The sequence below is a fragment of the Tenrec ecaudatus genome, chromosome 16 (assembly GCF_050624435.1).
Source record: "Tenrec ecaudatus isolate mTenEca1 chromosome 16, mTenEca1.hap1, whole genome shotgun sequence".
Classification (NCBI taxonomy): Eukaryota; Metazoa; Chordata; class Mammalia; order Afrosoricida; family Tenrecidae; genus Tenrec; species Tenrec ecaudatus.
Genome location: NC_134545.1, coordinates 332683 through 352231, shown reverse-complemented (window position 1 = coordinate 352231; position 19549 = coordinate 332683). Strand labels below are relative to the sequence as shown.

Here is a 19549-nt window from a genome sequence, read left to right as displayed (position 1 = left end):
GAAGCAAGGTCATGGCTACCACTGCGGATAGGTGCCTGAATCTAATCTGCCCACAACACACGACCTCCCTGGCAGGTGCAAGGGGCTGCGAGCGAGCCTCCCACCTCTTCTTCAGTTTCTTGCCTTCTTCCTTGGAGGCCGGCAGGATCATGGCAAGGTAAGGCCCATCGACTTCAAAGAAGATGCTGTTCTCAGAGCGGGTGACGTAGGTGAGCGAGGAGGGCTCAGCCAGCTCCTGGTACTGGTGGTTGGTGAAGCCTTCCTGTAGCCAGTGGGGGGCAGCGTTATTAGAAGCCACCCCAAACCACCCCCGTGTCTCCAGTCAGCTACAGCTACAGGTGCAGTGAAGGGTCAATCCCGAGACAGAGGACAACAGTGGAAAACCGGGTCCCAGGTGCAGTCAGGTGGCCAGCAGCCGTCTTGCAACAACGGAGTCTAATGGGGACCCTTTTCCCACCAGCATGTGCTCACGTGATGTCTCCATGCCCCAGGCTGGTTCTTCTGAGAATACTTCCAACTTTTCTCTCATGCTCTCCACTGTACAAGCAGTACACTGTGGTCTGACTTTATAAACAAGTGTATGATATATGAGTGTGGCTTTGGCGTGCACCGGGAAGCCAAAAGGCTGGTGCAACTTGCTTTATGGAGACACTCGCTTTCCTAATTCTGTCGTCCCATTTTTGCAACTCAGATGGCAGTCTAAAATTATTTCAGAATAAAAAGTTGAAAGCGGAGGAGTCTACAGCCCTAGTTAAATCAGTGATCAAAGCGTTGACAGAGCCTCAGGTCGAGGAACATCCCTGAGCAGGGACCAGGCAGGGAGGCTTGGGAAGCTGAGCCCACCACGTTCAGAGCCAGTAACATCAATTTTCCAAACTGCTCCCGCTCACACCAGGAAAGCGCAGGGTCCCGAGAGGCAGATCCAGGCTCGCTCTGCAGCCCCTCACCTTGACCATGATGTTCAGCATGGCCCCTGGGTAGGAGATGGTCACCTTGGGCTTCTTCACATTGGTTGTCTTGATGACAAAGTTTTCAGGGAAGCTGTTGGGCAGGACGCACCATATCCCGTCTGTGTCCAGCTCTAAGGGCCGCCTGCAGAGGAGACGGACACAGGCCCCCAGGGCAGGCTGTGGCCTCTGTCCACAAAAGCCAGGGTGTCAACTCAGGCCAGTGCCCACAGACAAGCTCTCACCCAATCTGCTCTATGAGCTCCCGGGCTTGCGTGATGATGTTGGCCCCCGTGAAGCAGACGATGCCAGCCATCTCCATGGAGTACCAGCGTGCTCTGCAGGAAGGTGGGGGAGCAGGCATGGCTCAGGGGAGCCAGGGGGCTGCTGAATGCCGTCTCCTCTCCTCACCCGCCCCAGCCCACCCACCCCCACTTCTCCAACACCCTCAAACTCCCTGCTCTACCCCAGTCGCTCCTTCATCCACTGACTTCGAAGGGCCAGGGTTTCTGCCTGTCCCCAACCGCACGCACCCCTTGCGCATGACGTAGCCGTAGAAGGAGTTGAGGATGCACTTGTGGGCCAGCTGCAGGGAGTCGTACAGGATCTCCATGTTCTTGCAGCGCTTCACCTCAGCCGCGTCGCCTGCCTCTGCGGCTGCGGACAATTTCTTCTTCCACACCTGGGGGCACAGAGGCTCACGCACCCGCACCTTCTCCCACGCACCGGCACCATCAACGTCCCAGTGTTTCCATCTTTGGAAGTTTCAAAGCTACAGACCACTTGACAAAGCCGTCCAGTGAAGACCATGCATGCTTCTTCCCGAAGACCTCCGCTTCCAAGGTCAGTGGTTCAGGCGTGTGGGCACCCCATCCCAGCCCCAACTCTCCTTCCTCCTGCCCCCTCTCCACCCCCGTGCTGACTGTGACTTGAACAAGTCTGGAGTCAACTGCCAGCAGGAGCATCCAGGCCAGCATGCCTGGCGAGGCTCCGCCCACCTCCCGGGCCCCACCTTGTGCAGCCCCTTGAATTCATAGCGCCGGTCCCGGAAGGCGCGAACCGTGTCCACATAGAAGGAATTCTCCCGCTGGCAGATAGTGGTGAGGCGCTGCTCCACCCGGGTCACGTGGAGCTTCTTATATGCTTTTCGGCAGTAGTCTGAGGCACAAAAAAACCCAAAAAACACGGGGTTGAGCAGTGGGGAGGACTCGTCCACAGGAGCACACCAGAGGCTGGGTGACACCCCAGAGCCTGGGGACAAGCAATGGGTGAAAGGCCACGTGGCTCACCTGCCAGCCTCCGCTTCTCGTACTTGGCCTGCTCCTCCCGGGACAGCTCGTGAAAGGCGCGGGCCGGGCCCTCTGGGAACAGGGGAGGGAACTTCTCCGACTCGAGCTGGTGCTGGATGCGGTGGTACTCACTGCGGCTGGCTGGCACTGGAAGGAGGTAGAGGGGCAATGACACAGCTCGCTCTGCTCCCTCCCAGGGCCTCAGCTGAGGCAGCAGGGATGTTTGCCGAACCCACTGTGCACACACACCCCCCACCCCTCCGTGTTGCTCACTGAACTCGCCCCTCCACTGCCAAGCCATCTTCCTCTGGCAGTTGGCTCCAGGCTTGTTAAAGTCACAGGCGGCACAGGTGGCCTCCTCCACCATGGCAGAGGGCTGGGGACAGCAGCAGAGGGGGAGTTAGGGTTTTAGGTAGGGCGCGTGTCAGCTCTGCTAAGCGCAGTGAGAGCTTGATCACCTGCAGGCGGTTGGTGAGAATGATGTTGGGGTACATGGCCCCCACATCCAGGTGGTAGATCAGGGGACACTCGATTCGATTAGGGACGTCCTTCAGGGAGGTGAGTCTGCTCTTGATCTGATCACACACCTACAAAGAGACCATGGAGGCAGAGACCAAAGTCAGGAAGGGAGGGAAGCACAGGATGGCCATGAAGGTGTTACCTGGAGCTCTGGGACACAGGTGGGGCACAGGCCCCCTGGAGCTGAGTGAGAACCCCACAGAGAGGCCTATGGCGGAGCCCACTCAAAGAGGCAATGGGAATGACATGGCAGCCAACTGCCAGGGACAGCATCCACCCAGGGCTGGCACAGTCGCCTCTACCACTGCAGACTCACGTCCACTGCCTGACCCCAGTGGCCACCTGTCAATCGCCCTGTTGTGTCACCTCTATCAGTGTGTAACCCAGAGCCAGTTCGTCCATCTGTTGCCGCCTCCACGAAGCACTCCCCTCCCAGAACAGTGCACCTCCCCGCTGACCATGCCCCAGACTGATGCGACCCGAGTTCTGCCTCAGCGCCTGTGGGACCGGCACCTCGTCCTGCCTCCTGCCCTTACCACCTCACCTCACACAGACCCCTGGCCTGCAGTGGTACCTCTTGGAAGTTGGTGACCTGCTCGATGGGCACCTTCTCCTCTTCTTCAACAGCATGGCGCAGGGTCTTCTCAACACGCTGCAGCAGGAAATCGAAGGCTGCAGGGTTCTAGCACAATGACAGGGACTGAGTGAACCAGGGCCCACGGTGCCAGCCCACCTCCACGCATCAGAAGGGAGTGATCGTAGATGCAGACCCCTGCTACGTGCTGGGCACGGCCAGTCAGCACTGCCCACCCCAGGAGGGCCCAGACTCGTGTGCAAGGCCTGGTAGGCCCAGGGAGCACCGCGTGAAGTTGTGCCCCAAATGAGCCTCATGGCAGGACCGCTAGTGGAAGGTCACAAGAAGCGGGGAAGAAAGGACTTTGTCTCTGTATAGGGAGTGGTGGGGGACCCAGGTCTCAGGATTAGAAGAGGGAGGTCAGTGGGGAGATACCCCATCTCAGCCCCGGCTCAGAAAACGGCAGGGACCTGGGACTGAGGGTAGGGGTGGGGACGCACCATCCGGAAGCGACATGGGATGTCACTGCGGAACACTCCTGACTCCAGGGCCTCTACGTGGCCACCCACGTAGGTCTCGGCGTCCAGCACGTGGCCGTCATCCGTCAGCTTGTTGAACTCCTGCTCTTGCTTGTTGGGGAAGACGATGTTGGCGTGGAAAGCCTGCACCATCAGCAAGGCCTCACAGAGGGTTCCGGAGCCCTTCCGCAGCACCTGGTGGGAGAAAGCAGAACCACTCAGAGCCATGACTTGCTGGCAAAGTTCTCCAAATGCCAAGAAGGCACCAAACCTGACTGATGAAAAGGAATCAAAGTCTACTGACACGCAGCTAACCCAGGCCTCGGGCCCAGAGAGAAACGGAGCCGAAGGACGGGACGGCACGGCACAGTACAACGGGACCTCGAGAGCATCACACCAGCTGGAGTTTGCTGCAAACCTACTGTGAGACCGCACTCTAAATGAGCAGGCAGGACCTCGGAGGGCTGGTGACGGGGAGGAGGCGGAGAGTGAGCTTCTGCTCAGGAAGTGCTGAGGGCAGGATTTGGAAAGGCGTGGTGAGAATGACTGCACAATCAGCATCACGGAACTGTATGCGCAGTCTGGTGAGTTGGCAGCTATTCTGTTGTAAGTTTTCACCACAATTTAAAAATTAGTTGCTGTAAGCTCTGCTTTCAGTGGTTCTGGTTTCCCAGGGACACGAGGGCTATCCTCAAACGCTCTGTAGCCACTGCCACTGTGTGTGACCATGGCCACCATACACAACCACGACCACGGAAGTGACCACGGAGCCGAAGGGAGTCAAGAGGGCCTGGGGCAGAGTGGACAGGGCCCAGTCGCCACTGACCTCATCAGGCTCCATGGGGATGATGGTACACAGTGCAAAGATGAAGGGGTGCACGTATTTCATGTACATGTAGTACGTGGCCACGGCGTCCGACACAGAGTATGTGGCCAGGGTCTGGGAAGAGCAGGAGAGAAAACCTTAGCTGTGGCCACTGTACTCTGGGAGCAGGAAAGCCCCAGAGCAGGCGCACCACTGTCCCCCGCAGCTAACAGGGTGGCAGGACACACGTGGCTGCAGATGCTGCCCAGCAGTGGGCGCATATGTCAGAGCGCGGGGCCCTGGGGGTCGGGCGGCTCACGTGCCTGGGGCTGCTCGGTGGCCATGCGGCACATGTCCTCAGGGTCCAGCTCCACAGGGTCATAGCCCAGCTTGGCTTTGGCAGCCGCCTTGAGGTTGTGACTGCCCACAGGGAGGTAGCTGTCTCTCTTGACCCACCTGGGGGTGAAATGGGGTGGAACCCACGGGCTACTCAGACTGGAGGCCAGGGCAGCAGCGCAGACTCGCACAGCGCGGGTGGGGGCAGCTCCTTAGCACACATGGCAGTGCCAGAGGCCACCCTTCTTGCCTGCCTCATGCCGTGATCCTTTCATACAGTTTCTCATGGGGTGAGCCAACCATAAAATTAGTTTCATTGCTACTTCATCGCTGTAGTTTTGTTACTGCTATGAATCGGGCAACCCCTGTGAAAGGGTCATTCAACCCCCAAAGGGGTCGCAACTGACAGGTTGAGAACTGCTATTCTGGCCCCTCCCCTCATCTCTTACCCAGCAAGAGACTCAGCTTCTGCTTCAGAGTGAACAACTGGCCACTGAGCCAGGCCCTTCGTCCCTATCTCTCCCCAAGACCTCGCTCCAAAGCTGGTCTGGTCCCCACTCACACCACTGCTCACCTCTAAGTTTTGCAGGGTTCCCTCACACCAAATTCTTCCTTCAGCATGAGCCACTCAGACACACCCTCACTTCACAAGGCCCTGGGGTCCACCACCCTCCACTCTGAGGTCGACCTGACCCCCCGCTCCCCGACCCAAATGCTGCCTGTGGTGAGCAGCAGGGTTCCAGCAGGGCACTATAGCCAGCAGTGCTGAGCCCCCTCTGTCCTGGTCCTCCCACATCCGACTCTGCCCACCCCGACACCCTCCAGGTCCATGGGCCTCCTTCCTAGAACACCCTGGTGGGACCCTGTGCAGAGCCCGTAGTGGGCATACCGGAGACAGTCCATGTGGATGCACTGGGGGGCCTTATACTCCCCCTGGCCGTCCTTCTGGAACCCGATCTCCTGGCACATGTTCAGGCCGTGCACGGCCGCTCGGGCTTCCACAAATGGCCTGCGGGCAGTCATGGAAACAAAGGCACAGGCTGATTTCCCCTCTGCTCCCCCCCCCACCTCCCCTTGGGGTTTCCAGAATGGATGTTAGTCCACCTCGTATCAGGGCTTCCCCAAATGAGGAGGAAAACCTCCTGGCCTCTCCATCCCTGCCTTCCTCTCCCTCCCATCACACTCACACAGACCCCAGACTCACCAGTCAAAGAAGTCTCCGTTGTAGGTCACCATGATGGTGGGCTTGGTCTCCTGCACATGCTCAAACCACCTCTGGATGAGATGAACCTGCCCCAGTACAGACAGTGGTCAGGGAGCTCCTCTCTCGACTAAGGCCTAGGACCCTTCTCTCTCTAAGTTAGGAAAAGCATCTGCACCTGCACCCACTCAGCCCCATCTCCATGGAGAAGACCATGAGGCCTGATACCCACTCTGGGAGCTTCAGCCCCGACAGAGGCAACCCCAAGCAGCCGCACATGGACCACCAGCACCACAGCACCAGGGCAGCTTCCCGTAGGGCACCTGTTACCTCATCGGGCTCATTGAAGACACAGAATGGCCCTTCATACTCTGGCTTGGGGGTGAACTCAAAGTCGTCAATGTCTTCTGACACAATCTCCCGGTTGGTGATCAGGTAGCCCTGGTAGGGTTTAGAAGCGGTACCGTGAGAGATGGCAGCACCAAGGCACAGCCAGAAACTCGGGATGGAGAAAGACCTTTGCAGCGACATGGAGCCATGCTCAGCCTACAGTGCTTCACCTGCAGGAAGGGGTGGGCCAGGTGCCCCTGGTTTGCTCACCAGACGGCTGGACTCTGTCTACTCATTCAGTCACCCAGCTAGCACACCTTGACTATCATTCTCTGCACTTTGCAGACACTGCCTTTTCACAAATGGAAGGTTTGTGGCAGCCCTGACTCCAGCAAGTCTGTGGGCATCATCTTCCAAGGGCACGTGCTCACTGTGTCTCTGTGCCACGTGTTGGTCATTCTCACGACCCTCCAAACTTTGATAGTGCTGCTGCACACTTACTAGAGCACAGCACAGTGTAACCCTGGCAATGGCTCCGAGGAGGGCTTGGGCTGGCTCTGCAACAGACACAGCTCACAGAGCCATGGCACTCACCTGCCCGTCGATCATGTACGAAATCATCATAATCTGGTCAGTCTCGGCATCAGGGAACTTGAGGGGTAATTTGGTGGTTTCAATGTCAAATGCCAAAACAACAGGGTCCTGAGAGAACAGAAAGAATACAGGTATAGTGAAGTCCACAGCGTACCTGTCTGCCCTCTGAACACCCAGCCAGGTCCTCGCTGCACGCCCCTGCCGGCCTTCTCAGCACCGTCTCTGAGAGCAAGAGTCGCACTGTCACTGGGCGGTTCCGGGGACCGGCTGACCTGTGCCAGCAATGCTCTGTTCATCCAGGGAAAGGACACTTAGAGGCGTAAGAAACAGAATGGGCTGATGAAAACGCTGGCTGCAAAGCCTCGTTAAAATGTGTTACCTCTGTTTGGCCTTTTACCAAAGCTGACCGACCGGTGCCTGTGGTCCAGAGGCTGACAACACTTCATGTTAGAAAAGGGAGCACCTAGTCTGCTGACTTCTCCAAGGTCACGGCCTCGAAGAAAGGTCTTCCATTATAAGCCCAGCGCTTTTCTACCACATCACACGGCTGAAGACCACACCAGCACACTGCCAGTGAATCAACTCTGATGCCGGGACCCCGTACAGGGTGCTTGAAGGTCACAGACAGCCTCTCTCCTCCGCACAGCGGTGGCTTTAAACCATCAACACTGGCGCTTAGCAGCTCATGTTGAAACTACTGAGCCACCTGGGCTCCTTTCTTATCAACCACCAAACGGCAACGATGCCTTTTCCAGCTCGATGGTCATGCCACACGGTAATGCCCAGGTGCTCAATGGAACCGCGGAGGATGAGGGGAACGACAGCTCCCTGAGTCAGGAAGCATTCAGGAAAAGAACCAATGCCATCTCGGAATCGACTTCACCTCTCAGCCCTGGTTTCGATCCGTGCAAACCAGCAGCAGCACGAGGCCCTCAGGAAGTCAGAGACAGTGGACGGAGGTGCAGGCGGTACTCACAGGCCGTTCCACGAGGTCATCTCGGCGGGTGATTTCCACAGGGGAGGCACTGCCCCGGTATCTGATGTTGTACCAGTGAGCCTGTGGAACGGTAATGCTCTAACTAAAGAACCCGACCTCTAGAAGTAGATTTTCTATGGGTTGGCCCTTAAAATAACAGTCCTGCCAACCATCTGAGATCAAAAGGGCAGCACTTAATCAGAGATCAAACTCAGGAGGCCGGAAGGGATAGGAAAGGACACAGAAAGGGGCCCGTGGCAGAAGTGGGGCGAGTGCTGCCACCTGGTGGTGAGTGCAGCCGATGCAACGGAGACGATGCAGATGAACTGCTGGATGGGAAACCAATCTGCTCTTCTCCAACTCACAATAAAAGGCTTTTGAAAACTGTGACGGTCACATAATTTCATGCCAACTTACGGATCTGTAACAGTGTAGGGGTGGCATTCAACCTATCGGGTCCCAGTCTGATGGAGCCTCCTTGTGGGCATGGCCTTCTCATAAGGAGGGCCCTGGAGACCTTCCCCTTCTGCTGGCTGCCACAGCCCTGTGCTGTCACCACGGCCATTGGATCCGAGGGACTTTGCACTCACTGGCTCATGATCTCCCTGCATCCTGCTCGTCACATGTATGAGTGTCACTGGATTTGTTTCCTTAGTCAACCCGGCCTCACACACAAAGAAAGACAGCGCTGGATTCCACACAGCTCACTCACCACATGGATCTTCAGGTCGATGGAGAGGCGGATGTGGTACGGGACGTCGTACTCCCGCATGTCTACGATGTTGTCCATCTGGTCAGCTATCTTTTTAGAGGCTTCTTCTTCATCATTAATTACCCCACTCCCTTGCAGAACACTACAGAAATAAAGAAAGAGCGGTTTTCTCAGCTGCACTCAGGGAGAGGCTGGAGGATGTGAAGACTGGAGTCAAAGGCGGCAGCTGCCACAGGAATATCCCTCCCTCATCTTGGGACCCAATGGCTGCCAGGACAGCCCTTCCTTGAGGAGTAACCTCAGGTGGTCAGCTGTCTAGGTTCAGGGAAGCCCGGTGCCCACCTGGGATTCGTGCATGTCACACACTGTACATTACACCTGTCTGCCAAGAGGACAAGGAAAGCATGCTAAGCTCAGTGCTGCCTGCCAAGGAGTCCACTGTATGGCAAGGCCTCTCCTCCTGCCCCAGCGGTGCCCATCACACACCGTGTCGTCTGCTACACAGAACGTAGGACCCTGCAGAGGGGAAGGGCACCTCTTAGGCAAGCAGGCTCCAACCTTCTAGTGTCCAAAGAGGAGGCCTGGCTGTGTCAAGCTTCAGTCTCTCTAGCACGAAAACACAGATGATCCCAGGCCTATCCTACAGGAGTGTGCACAGGTTCAATGAGGCTAGGTCAACAGGCTCTGTGCACAGGGCCTGAGGCAGTCTAAATGACTGGAAAAAGGAACCACTTCTTTACGACAGTTGGTCTTATTAAATCCAAGTGCTCATTAGAATTTTCGGTCCAAAACTGGCTCAGAAAGCATTCAAACAGGAGCCCTAATGGCACAGTGGTTCAGGATTTCGGCTGCTAACTGAAAAGTCCAGTTAGAACTCACTGCTGGTCAGAGGTAGAAAGATGTGGTAGCCTGCTTCCATAAAGATGTATAGGGTCAAGCACACAACACTGAATGAGTCACAAAGGCAATAAAAACAGACAGCCTGGCCTCCAGGACCCTGGTCTGATTACACCTCAAAAAATATCCTGGAAATTAATCTAGAACAGCACTGGCGTGGTAGGGGACAAAAGAACCTTTCAGGGCTCCAAACGCCTTTTGTTGAAGGTTATTTCCCCTGAGATCACTGCACTAACAACTCAAGATTTTCACCTCTCAGTCTTTTATCCTGCTTCCTACAGTGCTGATGTTCAGCTAGTTGATGACCAGTATCTGAGTATTTAAATGTACTAATGTTAGGCACTTAAGGTGGCCTCATCCTTCCATAAACAAGGAAAACAGACTGTTTTACAGAGTTAGGGCTAAGGTCTTTCTCCTGTGAGCTTTTCCCCCCAATGCTGCTTACTTTTAAAGCCTGAATCTAGCCCGTGTGAGAAAAGAGAGGTCGCTAAAATACACCATCACGACAAGACCTGGAAGTCACTTCACTTGACACAGAGCATGTACCTGGTTGCCCAAGTGTCTCCAAGTCAGCTCGAGTCCACCAGTAAGGTACCTTTATTGGCAAGTGTCCTTACTACGCACACTTGTCATTCACTGTGTGCCCTAGAAAGCAGACCTTCTGAACCACCCGTGGCTTTTGGAGCAGCACGTGCCTGGAGAGCATGGACGTGTAGGTGTCGCTGGCGTGCTCACGCTCTCGGTTCTTCCGCACCGCAGGGGAGATCTCCCTCCTCACTTTCACCAGGTCCTCCACCGTGTTAAAAGACAGCTTTATGTAATTCCGCTTCAAGCCCACCAAGTGATTTGGCTGCAAGGTGAAGAGGCCATGCTTTTGAACTTGACAGAAAAGGGGTTTCTCAGGTGATAAAAAGGGGACTGGAGAGTCAAAGGTGAACACACACCGTCTCCAGTTTGGTAACAATGCCACAGCACCGGAACCCAGTTGTGCACATGGCACCTATCGATGCCAGAGGACTTCTTTCAAGAAGACCTAGAGACAGTGCACCCACCCACCCACCCTCCCAACATTACTTACTCTCTGGACTGTGAATAAACAACCGCCTTTCTAGCTCCCACCCAGTTCACTTGTCACCGCAGCGAGGGCGATGGCCTTACGGACCCCTAGAAAGCAGAGGTTATACCTACCAAGTCCAGATCTTCTTTGGGGACAGTCTCCACTTTAGCAATTTTACCCTGAAACTTCTTGGAGAGAAAAGATGATACTTCTCGTTCACAACCCTGAATCAGGATCGGAATGAGAGGATTTTCCGTTAGCATGATCTATCGGCACCCGTTTCTCTAAAAGATCTTTTCTTTCTGAGATCCAAAGTTCACTACAGGACACAGCACAGGTCAGATGACATGACTCTGAAATACATGCTCACCTTTCTAGTTGCAATGTAGAAATATGGCCTGTAGGGTAACGCCACCTGCAAGAGAGTAGCAGCCCACCCAGGGGTGATGAGAAAGAAAAGAGTGAGAGTTAAAACAAGAAGACAGGCTGTTTGTAGGGCATGAGCAGCGCATCCTTGACTTAGATGCACTGGGAAAAGTTAGCACACAAGGAGGATGGCCAGTCTCAGACACAAGATTAACCCTCACAGTCCTAATGAGCGAAGGTCTTTTCAAGCAAACACTCAAACACATTGCTGCAGGGTCAATTCTGACTCAGAGAGACCCTATAGGACTGGGCAGAACTGCCCCAGTGCTTATCCTACGGAGCAGCAGGTGGCTCCACACTGCGGACCTTGTGGTTAGTGGCCCAACTATGCCCAGGGCTCCCAGGAGATCCCACATGATGACCAGTGAGACCAAGAGGATACAGACAGCTGCACAACACGGGCTGCCTAAACTCATAGGAACCAGTGAATTCTTGTCATTTTGGACCCAGGTTCTCATCATGAGTGGGTCTTAGATTCTTTGGGACTCACCTTAAATCTGCTTCCATCGTCTTGAATAAAGTAGTAATCTACCGCACTGACTACGCGCTTATCTTCATCTAGAACTTCGGTCTGAAAGAGAGTATCGTATAGCAGTCCGAAGGGCACAAGACTCTCCTCTAACACAGTAAAGGACTATTTCCTTCCTACTCGTTCAGAAACTGAGCACTTTAAAATAAAATCCTTCACTCCAGATGTTAACTCCACCTTAGTGGAAATGTTACTTACCTCATTTTCTAGCAGTGATGCAGAACCACCTCTGAATGGGGGTCTCCCTCATATCCCTGGAAAGCTGTGCTCTGACAGCAAACACAGTGGCCTCTCACCTGTCCTCCCACTCACTGCCACTGTGAGTCAATTCTGATTCACGGCGAGTAGAAAGCCCCAATCCCCCCCACCCTCAATCCTCCCACAGAGGCCTCTTTATGGTCGTCCATGTTGTCAAACAACCATCAGGTTCCCACTGTGTGTCACCCATTTCTTGTGAAAGAAATGTGCTACACGAAGAGATGCCACTGCCCAGCGAGCCTGGAGAACGAGTGGTGGGAAGGCCCAAGTGCTCACAGGATGCATGTTGATGAGCCAGCCGGTCTTCTCCCCAGGCTCCTTCAGTCTTTCAAAACCAAACCGTAAATCCATCTTATCTGTCCACTGACTTCGCTCCAGACGTTTGATGGCTGAGGTTGAGGAAGAAGAGCCATCATCCCTGAGGAAGAGGAGAATGGAAATCCAGTCTCCACTTGCATGCTGCCATCTACTCACATAACCCTTACTTTATCCAGGTCAAATGTGACAGCTGTAACAAGGTACATCTATTTCTCAAAAAGCATCTTATCTCCATACCAGCTCTCATAGGAAGCTATGACTGAGGCAGATTACTCAAAGTCTAAGCAATTTTGTAAGCAGCACAATAACAAGCAGTAATTGTGGTATTGCTTCATGAATATTTATAGCAGCTTTACTCCTAAGAGCCCCAAACTGGCACAACCCAGATATTCTTCAAAAGGCAAATGCTTCAACAAGCTGACACATCCACACCATGGAATGCCAAGGAACCCTAAAAAGTACTTATTATCGGGACACTTACAAATTGGATACATCAAAAGGGCACTATGCTGTGTACAAACAGCCAATCCCAGAAAATCACACACTACACGCAAGTACCAGAGAAAAGACCCGGTGAACTGCTCCAATGCGCTGACTCCGTTTCCTCCATGATTTCATGAGGCGCCTGTGAGACCTCTCCCATGTTACTAGACAGAGCCAACTGCCTCAGCAGGACCCAGCAGCTAGCACACCGTAACAGCCATACCGCAACTCCACGCAGACAAGTCAACCACAGTAAATCCCCAAATCAAGGAAAATAATGCAAACAACCGAACGTCACCCAAACCCAGTACAGTGCTCTAAAGAAGAGGAAAGGAGGGAAAGAAAACCAAACCAGTGAGCTTGAACACAGCCACTTGAAAGGAATCCAAAGAAAGTCTGAGAGTGATGTGGGACACTATCAAGAGAAACACAAAATCTACAAAGAAAATAGCACAAGAAATTATGGAAGAAAATTTCCCAACCTCATAAAGGAAGAGAAAATAACTACTCAGGAAGCCGAGAGAACAAAGGTACCAATAAACCCACATACACCGGAGGACACGGGGCGGAGGTCAGCAAACTGGAACTGATCTGATTGCACTGTGACATAAAAACAATTATCCTTATTCGGCTGGAAGCTGTCACCATTGATGAGGAAGAGAAAATTTCGTAAAATCAATTAAAACGCTCACTCACTATTGTGCATGTTTTCTTTTCATATGATTGGGACGTGCAACAGGTATCTCCACCTGCTGTAAGGAGCGTTTGATGCACTATCCAAGTGTGAGCGAGCATTTTACTAGAATAGGCTTGTGAAGAAGCAGGTTTGTTTGTAGAAGGGAACATGAATGGAGTCAGTTCCAGAGAACTTTTGAGACACCGACTGGAGATGCACAGGCACAGATGACTCCTTAGTGATGCCCTTTCACAAGAAATGTTTTTCAGGCACAAGCTCAGGCTTACAAGGAATCCAGTCTGCGGGCTGTGAGGGCGGGGTGGAGGGTCAGGCAGCATGAACCACACACCATCAGCTCTAGGAGTACTTTGAATGTCACCTGGCCAGAGGGTGCCTCACATCAGCTGGGATCAGCCCAGGGAGGGGAAGGGGTTGTTGTCCATTGAGGGCTGCCATGGAAATCTATGATGTGATGCCCCCAGAGAGGTAGAGAGCCCTAGCAAAAGGATGAGGGATACTGACGGGGAAACAACGCAGCAGAGGGGAAAGGGAGCAAACAAGTCTGGGCGAATACAAATGCACGTCTGTTGGTCGGAAAAGAGGCAGGACTGGCCTCCAGCTGCAAATGCTTTTGGGGACACCAGGAGGGGAGAGCCTTTGGTGGTGTGCACCAAATAGGTCACACTGACCCAGACTACCACGTGCCTCCTGGAGACTCAGGCCGGGTGCCATGGAATGCTGGCACCCGAATCCTGGATCTTCAAGGTGCACAGCATGCTCCAGACGCTGCCTCAGTGAGATTCCATGAGGAAACTCCACTGGTTGAACTGGATCTTCCTCAGACACACTTGTAACCTGAGGATTTACGTTGGAAGATACATGGTGTCTGGGGAAGCGGAAGACAGTTGTACCAAGATTGCTGAATTGCTGATAAGTGGACAAACATGGTCTTGCTACATCAATGCTCTATATATTATATAAAGATATGCATGACTCCAGAAAACTTGTGACAGACATTCTGTCTTATTTTGTTTTTGTTGGTGGGGATGGATACAGGGGTGGGGTGGTAAAAGGGAGACGATATCAAGGAGTCCAGGAAGAAAAAGTATGTTTGGAACCTGGTTGTGGAAGTAACTGTACATTCTGCTTGATGTGATTGAACTATGGAATTATATATATTATTAGCTCCCAATTAATAACATTTTTTAAACCCAAAAAACATAGCTCTAGGCATGAGTTTTGGCCTGGCACTAAATCCCAGCTCTAACTTAAGAACAATTAGTTCTTACATCATGGCCCTGCTTGACACTCACCCTCAAGAAGGGAACACAGAAGTTATGGCACTACAGCAAAATGTGGTGAGGAAATTAGATGGTGCCTGGTTATCAGATAAAATAGCGTCCGGGGTTTTAAAGGCTTGTCTCCCATAAGCAGCCATCTAAGTGAGATGTCAACTAAGTCCACGTGGAAGAAGCACACCATCATCAGTCTCTGACAGACTGAAATCATGTCATCTGAAGTTGAAGGAGGGATTCATATCAGAGCATAAATTGTGAGAATCCAGTTTGCGGGAAGCTATAGATAACAGAGGGAACTCAAGATTCATGTGTGGAACCACACAGGAAATAAGCCTCTGGTGCACTCCCTCTATCCACAATTGAGGGATGGGAGGAAAGTGGTCACTACATAGTGCTTTAGAGAGATGAGTGTAGAAAATCAAAGGCATAAATCTGACTTGAACAGTTAAGTCTTTTTTCAGTTGGTCCATCCTCTGATGCATGCTTGACCTGATCTGGTTTTCAACATTTTCTGTATTTTTTAATTTGTTTTATGTGTTCATATTAGGTATTAAATCATTGGAGGTCAGAAGCTGTGTTATGTTCTTCTGTTTCAGTATATGAGACCCAGTATTAATGAACCTATAGGGGCAGCAAGTAGAATAAAGGTTTTGGTGGAGGGGGCGTACAGTGGTGGGCAGGGGGCAAAGGGAGCTGATGTCAAGGAGTCCAGGAAGGAAACAAATGTTTGGAAACTGACTGTGGTAGTGACTGTACAATTCTTCTTGATATGATTGAACTATGGAATGATATATGAACCCCAATTAATAATCATTTTTAAAGTTTTTTTGAAAGAATTAATAAAACTGACAAACTACTGGCAAACTTAAAATAGATGTAAATTGTGGGATATAAAGAGGCTTTTCCCCAGGTTGTTTCCCCCCAGTAGATGCCTTGCTACACATGGTAAACAACTGTACACTTGGGAGGTTGATGCACGCTGTCTAGAAGTTATTCTCCCTAAGGCAGTGGTTCTCAACCTGTGGGTTGCAACCCCTTTGGGGGTTCAACGACCCCTTCACAGGGGTCACCTAAGACCATTGAAATACATATTTCCAATGGTTTTAGGAACCAAGACACCACTCCTCTACCCGTCTCCAGGCAGGTGCACCACATGCAGATGCACCCACATATGAGTACCCAGCGTGAAGACTGTTACCAATGCTACACCATGCTTCAAGACAAAATTTCATTTTATTTATAATTAGAAATAAATATTTGACAATATATAATTACATATTGTTTTTGTGATGAATCACTATGCTTTAATTATGTTCAATTTGTAACAATGAAAATACACCCTGCATATCAGATATTTACATTACAGTTCATAACAGTAGCAAAATTAGTTATGAAGTAGCAATGAAAATAATTTTATGAAAAATAATAATTTTATGGTTGGGGTCACAACACGAGGAACTGTATTGAAGGGTGGTGACATTAGAAAGTTTGAGAACCACTGTCTTAAGGGTTATCAGCCATCTAGAGTAATCAGACTACATAGTCTGTTCCATCCTAAGTAGGGCCCACTCCCTTCTGATAAAGGTAGTGAATTGGTCCCTTCAAGAAGAGCCTAAAGGCAAAAGTCGAGCCCACTCAGGGGTGACCAAGGTGAGGCTACTATTTCCCCTACCCCCAGGCTGCCATCTTGACTCTAGGATCCACCCACCTTTTCCCATGTGTACCCCTAGCCCCTCCCCTTCCTATGACGTGTACAGTCCTAGCTCATCCCCTTCCTGTGACTTATGTGGTTAACCTGAAATCATGTCCCTAAGGACCTACAGACCTTGATTAGAAATAAAGAGATGCTCTCTCCTCCCTCCCTGTCCTCCTGCTCTCTGCAAAGACCTGGCTACTGAGATCATGGCTGTCCTGGAGGTGAGCATGCTACCATAAAATGTGTCTCTCTTCTTTATTTCACGGTCTCCTATCTTCCATGACTGTTCTATGATCTCTGTGTAGTATAACTGTACAGTTGCTCCTGCAGACCCCATAGATGTCAGAGGCTGGTCTACTCTAACAGTAAGTCTCTTGAATTAGAGATGAAGAGGGTGACACTACCACAAATTCATATGAAAAATAACAACACAGTATAGTATGAAACACTATACTTCGAGCCTGATACTCTAGAAAAAAATATACAAGTACCTAAAAATATACCAACTACCCAAATTAACACAGGTGATGTAGAAAACTTAAACAGACCCCTAACAAAAGAATAGAGAAAGTTCCAACCAAGAGAAGTTCAGGACCAGGTGGCTTGACAGGTTATTCTACCAGAAAGAATAGCATCTGGGTTCTTAAAAAGCTTCTTAAACAAGCAGCCATCTAAGCGAGGCTTCAACTAAATCCAAGTGGAAGAAGCACGCCAACACATGTGACCCAAGGATTATAAACAGAATCCAAATACGTTAGAGGGAATGGTATTAGAGTTTAAATTGTGAACACCTGATTTGCAGAAGCCTATGGGTGACAGCAGAAGCCCAAAATGCACTGGCAGGGTTTTCACTTGGATTAAGTCTCAGGTGAATTTACTATGCCCATCTTTCAGGGGTGCGAACAGCCTTGCAACCGGGCAGAGTACTGGAAAGTTGACTATAGCAGATGTAGTTAGGTTAAAAAGCAATACCCTATTGTTTGATCTCCCTTGGTCCATTTTAAAGTTGTTTCAGGCTTTTAATAATTTCTGCTGTTTGACTGAGGGTCTCTATATTTTGTCTAATCGGTATTATTGGATTTAAAAATGTTATTGTTTGTTTTGTATGATTTTCTGTATATGAAATTCAGGACAGGTAGATCACACAGTAATTGGAAAGGGACATGGCACGGGAGGATGGGGGACAAAGGGAGCTAGCTTACAAGTATGAGAAGAAAATGCTCTGAAATGGATGATTGCATAAATCCTAATATGACTGAGTGCTTATATTGTGTGGTATGTGATGTAAATGCCATTTTTTTTTTTAAGATTTGGCGCTAGGAACCCCTTTGGAGCAGTTCTACTCTATCCTATGTGCTTGGTATAATAGAATCAACTCGATGTCACACAACATATCATTATATAGCACCCTTGAAATCATCAAATTAAAACCGTTAGACCAGATAAGTGTTTGTCAGAGATTGGAAGGTGAGTTTGGCCGTGGCTACAAAGAATGTATAAAAGGTACAAAGGATTCTTAGACTAGAACTTTTGTGTATCATTAATGTTTTGGTCACCACACAGGTCTACATGTGATAAATCTGCATAGATCTAAATATACATGCACATAAGCGAGGGCTCTGAGTAATTTGGTTGGATGGCTTCAGTGTTGATTTCCTGGGTGCAGGACCAGGAAACAAGATTTACCATCAGGGGAAACTGAGTGCAAAGTGCTTCCTGTGCATTACTGCTTACAACTGCCTGAGAATGTACAACTATCTCAAAAAGATTTTTTTTCCTTAAAAGCACAAACAACAAAGCCTAAGAGTGAAAATGCTGCCTCTTGAACACTCCAGGCACAAGAGAAAGTGGTTCCTGCCAAACTGAGAACTGTGCAATGCAGGGGTGCACTTCTCTGGGGAGGGAGACCCAGGTGTAGGTGCTTATATTTTCTTACAGTAGAATGCAAAAGGCACATACCTAGGCAACAGCAAGGAAGGGCTTTCTCCTTTGCTACAGTAGCTTCTATTTCCATCCCCTCCATCTCAATTCCCTTTGCCTAGAAACAATTTTCAGTCTCCACATTACACTCATATCATTTCCCAATTTACCAAGCACACAGGAGCTAATTGGTGGGATGGAAAAACCTGTGGACGCAAAGCCACCTACAAATGCAATCTATCCTTCCGGGATACAGATGTCCTGGGTCTAAATGTCGGCTACAGGTATATTTGGGTTATAATGTTGTCCTGTGAGCCCATGTGAGGATTTAGCTCAACTAATGAAGAAATTCGTTTTCCTCTGCTCTACAGGAGCAATTCAATCCACTGGCCTCAAACTTTCCAAGCGTCTTCTGGTTAGATTTTCAAAATAACTCAGGAGGTCTTTACCAAGGGGCGTTAGGGAGTGAGTAACTGATCCTAGGGGTGAGTCCTGGCCTGGTGTGGGGAACACAAACAAGGTGAAGACCCCCTTATAGATTGAAGCAGGAGACAAGTTTTCAAACAAAATTTAAGAAGTCAAAACAGTCCAAGACTGCAATGAAATTCTTGATCCCCGACCCCACCCCACCCCGGAAATGTCTAGGAAAACACAAATGCAAAAGGAAACTCCCAAGATCATGTGGACGCGATCTCAAACCCATCATTGCCAAAGGCTGGTTCTTTGCTGCCAGAAGACCGACTTTCTTAGCTGCAGGCCTAGGAACTTTAAAACGAGCAAGAACCAAGTGGTAAGCGCCACGCCCCAGCTCTCCTCGCACTCCCTCTCGGCCTCGCGGCCGCCCACCCAGCCCCGATGGCCGCGGCCGCGCCCACATCCCTCCCGCGTGCTCGGATGCAGTGGCGCCACGTCGAGCTCGCCCGAGACCCCCGGGATCCGCGCGGACGCCCCGCGGCCAGGAGGGCCCGGGCGGCGCTCACCGTCCGCCCTCGCCGTCCGCGCTCGGTTCTGCGCGCCGCCGCCCGCTGTTGGTTAGGACCATCTTGCAGAGCTGGGCTGCCGCCGGGGACACTTTCTTGACAGAAATTGGCGCGCTCCGACAAGTTCTCGCGAGAAAACTGAAGCGCACCAGCGGGCGTTGTCCAATCAAGAGGTGCGGCCGCGCCCCCCGCCCCGCCCCGCGGAGCGCC

The 19549-nt window shown here is 51.3% G+C and overlaps 1 protein-coding gene across 2 annotated transcripts in view; it reads right to left on the bottom strand.

Annotated features, from left to right (window-relative positions):
• The window catches only part of POLE (DNA polymerase epsilon, catalytic subunit), a 36587-nt gene extending 17115 nt beyond the window's left edge, over positions 1 to 19472 (bottom strand). For both annotated transcript variants that reach the window (XM_075533395.1, XM_075533396.1), the window contains exons 1-24: positions 19340 to 19472; positions 12245 to 12386; positions 11672 to 11752; positions 11126 to 11170; positions 10887 to 10979; positions 10394 to 10548; positions 8802 to 8943; positions 8090 to 8170; positions 7114 to 7221; positions 6520 to 6630; positions 6193 to 6278; positions 5878 to 5997; positions 4976 to 5108; positions 4674 to 4787; positions 3830 to 4042; positions 3330 to 3437; positions 2695 to 2823; positions 2510 to 2612; positions 2237 to 2383; positions 1960 to 2105; positions 1481 to 1629; positions 1193 to 1285; positions 948 to 1092; positions 105 to 262 (exon numbers count right to left, since the gene is read on the bottom strand). In XM_075533395.1, coding sequence (XP_075389510.1) covers positions 105 to 262; positions 948 to 1092; positions 1193 to 1285; positions 1481 to 1629; positions 1960 to 2105; positions 2237 to 2383; positions 2510 to 2612; positions 2695 to 2823; positions 3330 to 3437; positions 3830 to 4042; positions 4674 to 4787; positions 4976 to 5108; positions 5878 to 5997; positions 6193 to 6278; positions 6520 to 6630; positions 7114 to 7221; positions 8090 to 8170; positions 8802 to 8943; positions 10394 to 10548; positions 10887 to 10979; positions 11126 to 11170; positions 11672 to 11752; positions 12245 to 12386; positions 19340 to 19401 — 2864 coding nt within the window. In that variant the 5' untranslated portion in view covers positions 19402 to 19472. The remainder of the gene's footprint in view (positions 1 to 104; positions 263 to 947; positions 1093 to 1192; positions 1286 to 1480; positions 1630 to 1959; positions 2106 to 2236; positions 2384 to 2509; positions 2613 to 2694; positions 2824 to 3329; positions 3438 to 3829; positions 4043 to 4673; positions 4788 to 4975; positions 5109 to 5877; positions 5998 to 6192; positions 6279 to 6519; positions 6631 to 7113; positions 7222 to 8089; positions 8171 to 8801; positions 8944 to 10393; positions 10549 to 10886; positions 10980 to 11125; positions 11171 to 11671; positions 11753 to 12244; positions 12387 to 19339) is intronic.
• Positions 19473 to 19549: the final 77 nt, after the last annotated feature.